This window comes from Corylus avellana, chromosome ca3 (assembly GCF_901000735.1).
Source record: "Corylus avellana chromosome ca3, CavTom2PMs-1.0".
Classification (NCBI taxonomy): domain Eukaryota; kingdom Viridiplantae; phylum Streptophyta; class Magnoliopsida; order Fagales; family Betulaceae; genus Corylus; species Corylus avellana.
In genome coordinates, this window is record NC_081543.1 from 6,833,390 (window position 1) to 6,846,069 (window position 12,680).

The following is a 12,680-nucleotide window of genomic DNA, read 5'->3' on the forward strand; positions in this document are numbered from 1 at the left end:
ACTAGATTGCCATGAGTCCTGGGCTTGATTCTTCAGATTTATTACGAACTCGGGCCCAAATTGAAAAGGGCCCCCAACTAGCCTTGCTGTTACAAATTTATCGGAAGATAAACAAAAAGTTTTATTTGATAACGCCATAACGGTTCTAACCTTACAGAGTAAATTGATAAAATTTAAACCATATGCAGAGATTTAATAAAAACTTATACTTTAGGGACCTCTAAAGCATTTTCTTTTTCTTTTTTTTTTAGTTTTTCTTTTTTTTAAAAAAAAAATAAATAACATTTCAAGCTCTAGAATAGGAAAGCATAAAAATAGAGATTCTGTTAAGTCTAATTGGAGGAATATTTATATTAGAATTTAAGCAGTAGAGAATGAAGGGATATAATGTTTTCCCTAAATAGTAGGATGCTATCTCTAAGTAAATAGTATGTTTGTAGAACTCTTAATTGTAAGGCTATAAAGCTTGTTGCTTAATAATAGTTCTACAAAGGTACTATGACTTAGAGATTGCACTATACTACTTGGGGATAACATGCTATTTCTGGTCAGGTTATAAAGTCCATCTGTTGTTAGGGCTTTGTTTTTTTGAAAATAAATGATAGTTTTAAAGGACTTAAGTATATTTTATTTTTTTTTCAAAAAAATAAAAAATTAAAGCCGATGGTAATAAAGTTGATTTTGAGATAAAGATCAACAGTTGATCACATATAAGTTGAATGCACAATAGATAAAGCAAATAAATGAGTCAAAGTCCCAAGAGGTAGCTTAATCGGTTGGGACCACGCTTAATGAAGCGAATATTACTAGTTCGAATCCCCCTCCTCTTTTTGCGCGAACATGTCAAAAAAAAAAAAAAAAAAGCAAATAAATGAGCCAAAATTGGAATAATATATCAATAGAAATATGTAAGTGATAAGGTCATGATCATGCATTAAAAATGATAATTAATTTATTGGAGGAACACTCGTGTGCTTGAGCAATTTGCAGATTGGAAGGTATTTAAATGTTTTAAGAGTAGTTAAGTTGTTGCAATCAGATGTTGTATTTTTGACAATAATTTGAATGCCCAGCTTGCATGATCATATTCCAAGAATACAGCTGTAACCAAATAGTTGATACGTCACATTGATTAATTATTATAAGCTCACCACAAATAAGCCAAACTTGGCTGTATTTATTTATGTTACTAATAAACATACTAGTACAATAGAAATACAATTTAGTACAATAATAATACATGTACAATATTTATAAGAACCCTCCTCAAACTCAAGGTGAATTGTGAGAGATCAATTTGAATTGGATATTAGATCGCGAAAATGCTCTACGAAATGTGACTTTGTAAAAAGGTTCGCGAGCTGATTCCTTTTTAAAGAAAAAAACCACATGGTAGCATGTGCTTTCCTTGATTCCTTCCATGCAAGATATTGGCTGCTGTTAGAACTGGGTCATGCTACAAACCAAATTATTCCTTTTTTTTATTTATTATTATTTTTTTATTCAATAATGGAAAAAGGGTTGTAGTGGAACAAACAAATAAAGCGAGGTGAATTCCCTAACAACAAGACCCAAACGGAAAAAACAATATGGAGAAAAACATAAATACAAATAGTAACAGTAAGCAATGGTTCCAAAAAGATTTTGGGCCTCTCCAAGGATTGCATGAAGTGAAATATAGGTGCAAAAGAACTCTGTTAAGAGTCTCGAGCAGTGTGTTCCAAATATATCAAATCTTTATTGCCATTATAAGCTCAAGCTAATTACTTAGAAAAAAAGAAAATTGCAATTCTAATGGCTTCGCAAAATATTTAGATTCTACTTGTTTCGGCATAAAATAATTTTTTATTTTTTTTATTTTTTTGTATTTTTCAGTGTTTGGTGCGACTGAAAATAATAGTCAACGAAAAATATTTTCGGTTTAACCGAAAATTCTTCTTTAATTTTTGTAAAATGATTTCTATTTTTGAAAATTGTAAACTATTTTTCAAGTTTGAGCTTCTTATTTTAAAATCGACAAATTCAGCCATGACGTTGCTAGGACCCCATTAGAATACGGTTGGGACCCCGTCAGAACACAGTCGGGACCCAAATAGACGGGACACCGCCAGGACTCGCCGAAACCGATCGGGACCCGAACAAGACCCGTCAGGACACCATTGGCACCCGAAAAAAGTTTTCAAGGAAATAATTTTCAAGAAAATATTTTTTGGCAAAAAATATTTTTCGTCAAAACAAATAAAACCTTAATTATACAAAATCTAAACAAACTGAGCCTTAATTATTAAAAAAAAAAAATTATATTATAAATAATGTAAGAAGTTAGGGGGTCAGGACTTTTTCAAAGCCACTTAATTTAAACCACCTTTCATTGGGTTTAGAAGACAAATACAAGGATTTGACAAAATTTGTTTAATTATGAACGACTCATATGATTGTCGGCAGGAATAGGATTAGTCCCATACACAAAAACATGGTTAATAAAAAACAAAATAAAAATGGTAGCAAATTTGGTGGGAAAGAGGGGCCAAATACTTGGTCAATAAAATATAAATAATTCCAAAAATCCCCATTTCACAAGTTCTCCACCGACACAGATGGAATAAGAGAAGGGATGCCTTGTGGTCCACGGCCTTTGCTGTCTACTGTCTTCTTCATAGGGCCATTTTTTTCCATGGTATTTTATTTATTATTTTATTACCAACATGGCACATATATTCTTCCCTTTCCCAAATTATCCCTACCCATCTCCATATATTTGCAAATAACTTTATGAATCTTGATGAAGTAAAACTACACCATCCTTAAAACATATTTTAACAAACAATTGTATGCTCTTTGTAAATTTTTTGTTTTTCTACTTTCTGTATGAAGAATAATGATATACTTCATAAACATTTATCATATAAATATGCTGATATAACGTGCTTTAAATGACTTATAATGTCAATTATTTTTTTTTAAAAATAAAATATAAATTACTTAAAACACGCCATATCAATTAATGTAACATGAATATGATAAATAGCTTTGGGCTATGTTATGTACGTGCCTTAGATTTAATCTGCTTTTAAAAGCTGAAACAGATATGTCCATAAAAAAGTAGTGCATGGATTAGCAAAGACTACTGTCATAAATAGTTTTTGATTATGAGATTTTACTAATTGTATCTATGACGTTATATTAACATAGTTTTGGGTTATATTATGTAAGAACGTTATGTTCTAGTTATGTTCTAAATCTTATTTTGAATAAAATACAAAAGATTATATATATATATATATATATTAGGTGCTAAAAATAGCATTAATAATTTTATATGGCGATGTAGATGATTGGGTTGGTGATTATTTAGGATGATCGATCTAATTCTCAACAACTGGAAGCTGGATCATAATTAAGCCCAAAAATCCATCCATTGTTTTTATTCTTTTTAATAAAATAATGAATTTAAAAATGATCGATTTCAGTTAACTGATAAAGGGTATAATTGTAATACAACATTGTGCTTCAACACATTAACTGGATGTGTCGCCAAAACAGTGATTACTACAGAGGACTTTACTAAGTCCACTTTAACTTAAAAAAGCTCACTTCCCATCTGGAACAGAGAAGAACACCCCTCACTTCCACAAACTCTCTCTCTCTTAGTCAATTTGCTGTGCAGATCTTGGGCAAGGCCTGAGCTTTAACATCACATTCAATAACTTCATCATCACCAAGATATGGGTTTTCTCTCCTCCTCAGCCTCTGGATCCATTACAATGCGCAGCAGCTTTGCTGTTCTGCTTGTGCTGTTGGCTTTTTGCTCCACTTTTACTTCTACAGGTAAGTGCCCCCCAAGATGCTTGCTTTCTTGTCCATGTTCACGAATTTAGTGTCTTGAAGCTGTAATTCTTGTTTTCTGTTTCTGGGTATTGGTTAGCTACCGGAGATCTGTCCCATTTTTCCTGGAATTTTGGCTATTTAGTATAATTGATTGACTGGTAGAGAAAACTTGTGGTGGTGGTGGGATTTGAAAGGTCTTCTTTTTGTTCATAGAATTTGGGGAGAAGTAAGAAATGAGTGTTTAATTTTATTGTTGCTTCCTGGGCTTGTAAAGTTTGATTGGACTAAATCATGGGTATTATCTGTGGTGAATAACTCTTTTTTCATCGATTTAACAGAAGTTAAATCCTGAGTTTATGGAGTTGAAGTCTATTTCACCCTAAGAAAAACAGAGTTCTTATGTGTTTGATCAGTTAATTGGACTAGGGAATGCATTGGTCTTTAATATCTGGAGGATAAACAAGATACGGAAGTCAGTTTTTGTTTTAATGCTCTGTTGCCATATTATAAATAGCAAAAACAGAAAACCACAATGATCCACATGGGTTGAAGCTATAAATTTTTGCTGAAAGGAAATTGAGTTGGTATAAAGTATGAAATTTTCTATGTAGAGACTCTTTAAGAATTCAAGTTTTCAGCTTTGTTTCCTTGATGTTTCTGCAGAAGCCTATGATGCACTTGATCCAACTGGAAATATCACAATTAAATGGGATGTAATGAGCTGGACGCCAGATGGATATGTTGTAAGTTTTATGCACTGTATAATATTTATTTATTTATTTATTTTGTTATTAGCTATATGCAAGCTATTGCTTCAAGAGATCATATCCATTTCCTTGAAATTTTTTCCCAATAACATTAAGAAATTTATTTTCCTTCTTGAATAATGAAGTATAATACTGGTTTGTTAGAGTTTGGCCTAGCGGAAGCACAGTACATAAACAATTAATTAAAAATTTCCTGACTAGGCAGTAAATTTTATTGTGATTTGTCCAACTCAAGTCTACATTTATAGGGAATGCCAACCAAAATCCTTGTAAACACCATAAACCCAATACATCCAATGATTTCACACTCAAAAGAATTACCACACTATTCCTCTTTGTAGGAAGACCTTAAACACTCAATGGTGTTCTCATACTCAAAAGAAATACAGCAAAAGTCCCCTTTATGAGAGAACCACTATGAGCCAAAGCTTCCACTTGAGCTGGAACCACCAAATCCCTACCAATTCTTATATATAAACCTCCAATTACAATTCATTACTCTTTTTTTGTTTTCTCAATGTGGGATCGTAACTTTTTTCTAACCTCTCTACTTTTCGATTTGGAATTCACTAGAATTTGAGACAATTTACAACAATATGTTTCACTTTTTGGGTTGTGCAGGCTGTTGTTACTATGTATAACTTCCAACAATATCGCCATATTCAAGCACCAGGTTGGACATTGGGGTGGACATGGGCTAAGAAAGAAGTCATTTGGAGCATGGTCGGTGCACAAACAACAGATCAAGGGGATTGTTCGAGATTTAAAGGGAACATTCCACATTGCTGTAGGAAGGATCCAACGGTTGTGGATTTATTGCCCGGAACTCCATACAACCAGCAGATTGCTAATTGCTGCAAAGGGGGAGTACTGAACTCATGGGTCCAGGACCCAGCCAATGCAGCAAGCTCATTCCAGGTCAGTGTGGGTGCTGCAGGAACAACTAACAAAACTGTCAGATTACCTAAAAACTTCACCCTAAGAGCACCAGGGCCCGGATATACTTGTGGGCCGGCAAAGATTGTGAGGCCAAGTAAATTTGTGACAGCAGATAAAAGGAGAGTCACTCAAGCTTTGAGTAAGTTACTTGCTAAAGGCTTATAACTGCATGCATCTCTTGCTGGATTGGTTTAACATATAATTGCAATCAAATATCTCTCTTTTAATTTTTATGGTTTTAACAATTTTGGCTATGGCAAAAATATTGAACAATATTTACCTTACCTTGCCCTGTATCTCTTGTGGCAGTGACCTGGAATATTACTTGCACATATTCACAATTCCTTGCTCAGAAGACACCCACCTGTTGTGTTTCTCTCTCCTCCTTCTATAATGACACAATAGTAAATTGCCCAACCTGCACCTGTGGCTGTCAAAACAATATAACAGATCCTGGGAGCTGTGTCGAGTAAGTCTCTTATTTATCTTTGTGTTGCGCTTCCCAAACTGCTTTTTCTCTCACATTCTTTTTTTTTTCTTTCTCTTCCACAATTTCTCCATGTTTTGCTTTAATTATTGATCTTTTTTTTTTAATTTATTTTTTTACCTTTTAATAGTCCAGAGTCTCCATATTTAGCTTCAGCAGTAGCTGGTCCAGGAAAATCTACTAATGCGCCTCTGGTCCAGTGCACCAGCCATATGTGTCCTATCCGAGTCCATTGGCATGTTAAACTCAATTACAAGGATTACTGGCGGGTGAAGGTTACAATCAACAATTTCAATTACAGAATGAACTACACACAATGGAATCTTGTTGTGCAACACCCCAACTTTGATAATCTAACCCAGCTTTTCAGCTTTCAGTACAAGCCCTTAACTCCTTATGCTGGCTTAAGTAAGTTACATTTCTCCAAAATTTAGTTGTATGAAGTAGCCCCTGCATCAATCATTATATAATCTTTTTCTGAACATGGCTTTTGGTTTTGCAGATGATACTGCCATGTTATGGGGAGTCAAGTTTTACAATGATTTGCTCACCCAAGCCGGCCCTCTTGGGAATGTGCAGTCGGAGCTCCTATTCCGCAAGGACCAATCAACTTTTACTTTTGAAAAGGGATGGGCTTTCCCACGAAGGGTTTATTTCAATGGTGATAACTGTGTGATGCCACCTCCAGATGCCTACCCATGGTTGCCAAATGCGGGTTCCAAACCAATTACCTCCCTGCTTCGTCCAGCCTTTACCATCTTGGCATCTTTCGTATTCTTGTTGGCTTTTGCGTAGAGTGTTATGGCGAAAACTAAAAACACTATCGGTTGTTCTAGAACACTCTAGAATTTTCCAAAGGGTTGGGATTGCAGCAAAGTTTATGGCAGTCCAGCTGATGAGGCTGAATGAGTTTGGGGCTACAAGTTCAAGCAAGACAAGTGGGGGTTCAGGTGCACTATTGCTTCTTACTGCAAAAGTGTGCTGTGTCATCCGTTTTATTTATTAGGGATTAGTCTTTTACTACCATTTTTGTGTAGATTTAGCTGCTGTATTGTACCATCATTTATATTATACATTTGGCGTGGTTGTTTGCATATGCACAAAAATATGTTCTCAGCATTGTAAAATAAGGAATTTGATGAAGATATCATAGTTGATATATGATTTCGTTCGATTTCTCATACCTTGCTGCTCTCCATTTTCATTACCAAATTCCAAATACATGATCAACTCTTATGTTACATGAAAGAAAAAGATCTGCACTAAAATGTGTGATATATGTACCTGTTATAAGTGATGGTCGAGACTCAATTAAAAATTTCAGGAAAGCATCGATGCCCCCATAAACTAGTGATCACCATATGGCCAATGCTAACAAGAACAGGGAGGCTGCTAGAGTTGAAATTGCGACTGGCTTTGCATAAGCAGAGTTTGGTAGAAATGGGTATGTGTCAGGTGGGGGAAGCTTACATTCGTCGCCATTGAAGTAGACTTTCCGAGGAAATGCCCATCCGTTCTTGAATGTAAATGTGTCCTTGTTCTTCTGCATAAGCAGTTCAGACTGGACATTTCCTTGGGGCCCAGCTTCCATTAGCAGGTCATTGTAGAATTTCATGCCATAGAACATACCAGTATCATCTGCACCCGCAAGTCAAACATTATAAATGTTAGTCAGAACTTAAATCTCATAATACCATAAAACTAAGAGAAACGCTACACGAACTTCACTTACACTCTCAAGTGCTTACTTCGTAATGTGTTAGTTGCCATATCAGCTTTCCACTACAACATTTTTTAATTTTATTTGCGTACTATCTTTTTACAACTGTCACGTTAAGGAGTAAGCACTTGAGAGAGTATATAAAAGAGATAATTCGTGTAGCATTTTTCTAAAACTAAACAGGCATTGTGTTTGTGTAACAATTAAAGTATGTGTGTGGGCACCCACTTATGGATTCATAGGGGACAAGAGGCTTGTAGTCAAAACTAAAGACTTGGGTGACATTGTTGAGATTGGGATGCTGCGCCACAAGTGACCACTGTGTGTAGTTCATCCGGTAGTTGAAATTAGTAATGGCAACCTTCACACGCCAATAGTCCTTATAGTTGAGCTTCACATGCCAGTGCACCCGTATAGGGCACATATGATGTGTGCACTGCAGCAATGGTGTATTGTCCTTCTTTGGAGTGTTTATCCCTGCCTTGTGTAACAGCTTTGAATCGCTCCTGTTTCAAAATACATCAGAAATGTTTGTTAACGTGCACTCCAGTTACTGTTTGTCTACATGTATGTATATGTATGCATGCTTGAGAGCACGAACATCGCTTGATATAGCGGTTGAGTGGCCTCACCAAAAAGGACCACTCGAGGCCCACTCGAGCGCGGAGCACTCATGTAATGGGACTATTACATGCAGTCATGTATGTATATGTATATGTATGCATGTAAAACATGATACAGTAAGCTTACATGCTCTCATGCTATCATGTAAGATTAAATGTAGTCCATCTATGACTACATGTATGCATATGTATGCATGCTGTCATGCTGATGAAGTAATGGGAAGCTCACCTGATACAATTTTTTTTGTTCTGGCAACCACAAGCACAAGATGGGCAAGGGGTGATTGAATCATTGTAGAAGGATGAAAAGGAAACACAGCAACTAGGATTCTTAGAGGCAAGAAACTGTGAATAAGTGCATGTAACATTCCATGTCACTGCATACAAAAATCATTTCATTAATATGATCAGATTTATCTGTTTAACAAGATATATATCCAAAAGACTGAAAAAATACAACTCACTAAGTGCTTGAGTTTTCCGCCTGCGATCAGGCGTGAGAAAGACCGTGGATGGCACGATCTTTGCAGGTCCACAAGTGTACCCTGGACCCGGACCAAGCAAGGTGAAGTTCTTGGGCAGCTTCACTGTTTTATTAGAAGTTCCAGCGAGCCCAACACTCACCTGTGTTAGAATATAAATTAAATGATTAAATTCATCCATTCTCATTTGTATTAGAATATGAATTAAATCTTATTAGCTTAATCTTTTGGGATAAGTAGTAATTTAACAACCTGAAACGCAGAAACAGAACTTGTAGGATCCTGTGCCCAACCTGCCAACACACCGCCCTTGCAGCAGTTGGAGAACTGTTGATTGTAAGGAACTCCAGGGAGAAAGTCAACTACTGTGGGATTCCTCTTGCAGCAGTGAGGTACGCCTCCTTTGAACTTGGAGCAGTCACCTTGCTCTGTGGTTTGAGATCCTACCATCGTCCAGATTACTTCTTTCTTAGCCCAATTCCATCCTAGAGTCCACCCGGGGCTCATGATGCCCCGATACATTTGAAAGTTGTTCATTGTCACTGCAGCCTGGTATAATTCATTGACAAGTGTTTTTTTACTTATCAAAAAAAAAAAAAAATTCATTGACAAGTAAAAGTATATGATGATGATTATAATTTCCATGAAAAGAAATATTCGATGCTTTCTATATTATCTCTTTATATTGGTTTTCATTCTCTCCCTTTGATTTTTGGCATATGAAAAGGGAATGAACTTTTTTCCAAATTGAATATTTTAGAGCAGTATGTTCTTGTGGTGGGTTAAAGTTAATTGCTGGCATGAACTAATAATTTGATGGTTTTACTTTTTGCTAAATAGGGTCGGAAGTGAAAGTTGGATAAGTCAGCTACAGAAATTGAGATGTTTTACAGGAAAAAAGAAAAGAAAAAAATTACAAGTCATCTCGTATATCAATTAAGATTCTTATCGGCAACCATATGGACTTGCTGCTTTGTTATTTGATGCAGTACAGCCGGAGAGCACATATTTGAGTGCACTCGATATAGTGCTCGAGCGGCCTCTACATCGGATGACCGCTCAAGGCCCGCTAGACCACTGCATGAGTAGTGGTCCTCTCCGAGGCCTGCTAGACCACCACTCGAGCGGTGGTCTTCCAGAACAGAGTGCTCGAGCAGCGCTCGTCCACATCTCGAGCAATGATCCTTCAATTGATGCTCGATAGTTCTAGATTTGAGTGCTCGATGGCGTTCTCGAGTGTTTCTCCTGATTTTGAGATTAATAGAATATCAGTCTTTCATCATCGGCGTGCGTGTTGATTTGTGAACTGAAAACTCAGCTTTTCATTCACTTCTATCGCTTCCGCTACGTCATTCATTATCATAGTGTTAAAATCTGGCAGTCATGAACAAAATTCTCAAATTGATATAACACTCACCACATAACCATCTGCTGTCCAAGACATTACATCCCATTTGATCGTTATGTTTCCAGTTGGATCCAACGGATCATATGCCACTAGAATCACACAAAAACCGAAGCAAAAATGAAACAAATACTCAAATGAAGCTATCAGCAGAAAAGGAGCAAGAGTGTATTTACCTGCATGGGAGAACATCATGACATATAGAATAGCCATGAGGTAGAACTTCAGCTCCGGAACCAAGTAGCACCGCCATCTTTGGTAACACTCTTTGCTCTCATGGAGATTTTCCTGAGCTGGATTGGCTTGATTCTTGAATTCCATGGTCTGAAGTTCACCAGCTCACAGACTCCTCCACAAATTACACAAGTATTTTGTGGCGGCCATGTGTTAAAAAAGGAAAAGAGGTATTAATAATTGGAAGCCAATGCCTCAAGATGTCTCACCTACTGGTTGTTAGGTGCTTCCCTGTGATATTTTAATCTCATCTTTTCATTTTTTTTTTTTTTTTTTTTTAGTTTCTGCATCTTGAAGCAAGAATATAGCAAGGAATGATGGAAAAGCTGGCGGGAGATTTTGAGGGGTTTGAACACAACAGCTCAACGGCCTGTCATTTCACTGGTTATGAGAGGTGCTCACTGCTCAAGCCAAGATGTGTTCAAGCCCACTTGAGCTTGACGACATGTCAGGGTTGGACTGCTTGCTTGAAAGACAAGTCATTTTTCTTTCCCACTTTAAACCAATCCTCTTGAGACTACTTTGGTCTTATTGAATGCTCACTCTTGTTTTGATGCATTCTCAGTTTATAAAGAGTGGTTTTCAAAAGTAAAACAGCCGATCCTAGGAAACTTATCCACTGTAAAAGAACAAATTATACTCGGTTTATATTTACAAAACATTCTGTAGTAAAAACCTGACTTGTACACAGCAAACGACTCATTTGTCTTCTACCGTAGTAATTTCAAAATTCTGGTATTTTGTAAAGCTTCCTCTGCAATATGAAACTTAAATGACTAAAGGTTTTGATTTGTGTGGTTTAATGGAATCAAGGAGTGATATGAAAGTTAAGGCATAGGAAGGAAAAATCTTTCTTTAAGAACAAAGAACAATGACCACAAGGTCTATGAAAATCGTGGCTTATGAGCTTTAGATGGGCATCGAGAAAAGTAAGGTTTAATAAGTTGGTTAAAGAAAACACTTTTTGGAGTTGTCGCGTTCAATCGGGAACTAGGGTTTCACAACTTAGTCTTTGAACATGATTGCGATCGAGTGTGTTGGATTTGGCTTGTTAGAAATGGGTCTTGGGCCTAACTCAACTCAAAAGCTAGCTCAAGAGTTGAGGTTTCCCCTCAACTTATAAATGGTCAACTTCTAACACACCCCCTCACGTGTGGCGGGAGGACATCCAAGCCAACACGTGCGACAATGGGTGACGGTGGGCCACAGCCAATTAATTGGGTTAGGCTCTGATACCATGTTAAAAATGGGTCTTGGGCCTAACTCAACTCAAAAGTTAGCTCAAGAGTTGAGGTTTCCCCTCAACTTATAAATGGTCAACTTCTAACATGGCTTACTGCTCATTGCATTCGAATCTGCTTCAAAGGCGATTGCAATCGGAGCATTCAGTGAACATTTGTGAACCAAAGTAATTCTACATGCATTCGAATCTTATGCGATCACCCTTGCGAACAAGCCTTTCAAGAGTTTGAAATTTTAAGCCTAGAAGTTTTCCGTTCGAACGGATTTGCGATCGGTGTTTTCTAAAACTCAATTATTGAAGTGTCTTGATAATTTAATTCAAACGCCTTTTGAACGGGCTTGCGACCGAGGCATTTGGATTGACATGTTGAATCTTTGAAAACTTGCCCTGTTCAAATGCCACTCGATTAAGGTTGCGAACAACCTCTTTTGATTTTCACTTTGAACCAAGTTTTGAACTTCAACTTAAAAACCAACGTAAACCTTAAACCTACACTTACAACACAACAAGTTTTGACACTGAATTTGCCAATAAACACCAAACCTAACACCCTCGGTCCAAATTAAGTGATAAGCACCCAAGTTGATGACCAACTCAGTAGTTGATTACCATCCAAGAAATTGTTTCATTTTTCAGTGAAACAGAGCTTCTCAATATGCCAAGTTATGTATACATTTAAATCATTTACCAACAAATGTAAGATTAAGAAATTAGACGCCATTATCTAACCCGTCTAATAACATCAGCACCTTATAAATTAGGTCATGCCAAACATATATATACATCAGAACTGGTGGGACAATTTGGCTCTCACCATCTGACAATTTTTGTTTTCTAAGCTTTCTTATAAAAAATCCCTTCAATGTAATGGTACAACGGACCAATAAACCCTTCTGAGTTATCATTATTGGTACAATTAAAAAATAAAATATATTAGATTATATATGATTGG

General features: G+C 36.5%; 2 protein-coding genes across 2 annotated transcripts; one reads left to right on the forward strand and one right to left on the reverse strand.

Annotated features, from left to right (window-relative positions):
* The first annotated feature begins 3,570 nt into the window (after positions 1-3,570).
* LOC132175945 (protein COBRA-like) lies at positions 3,571-7,202 on the forward strand. The gene is made up of 6 exons (XM_059588042.1): positions 3,571-3,828; positions 4,492-4,571; positions 5,217-5,673; positions 5,844-6,003; positions 6,152-6,429; positions 6,524-7,202. Exons 1-6 carry the CDS (start codon positions 3,726-3,728, stop codon positions 6,814-6,816), a joined length of 1,371 nt encoding a protein of 456 aa, XP_059444025.1. The 5' UTR covers positions 3,571-3,725; the 3' UTR covers positions 6,817-7,202.
* On the reverse strand, positions 7,149-10,635 carry LOC132175944 (COBRA-like protein 4). The gene is made up of 7 exons (XM_059588041.1): positions 10,428-10,635; positions 10,264-10,343; positions 9,099-9,395; positions 8,829-8,988; positions 8,594-8,741; positions 7,970-8,247; positions 7,149-7,659 (listed from the first exon to the last, which is right to left on the reverse strand). Exons 1-7 carry the CDS (start codon positions 10,570-10,572, stop codon positions 7,376-7,378), a joined length of 1,392 nt encoding a protein of 463 aa, XP_059444024.1. The 5' UTR covers positions 10,573-10,635; the 3' UTR covers positions 7,149-7,375.
* Positions 10,636-12,680: the final 2,045 nt, after the last annotated feature.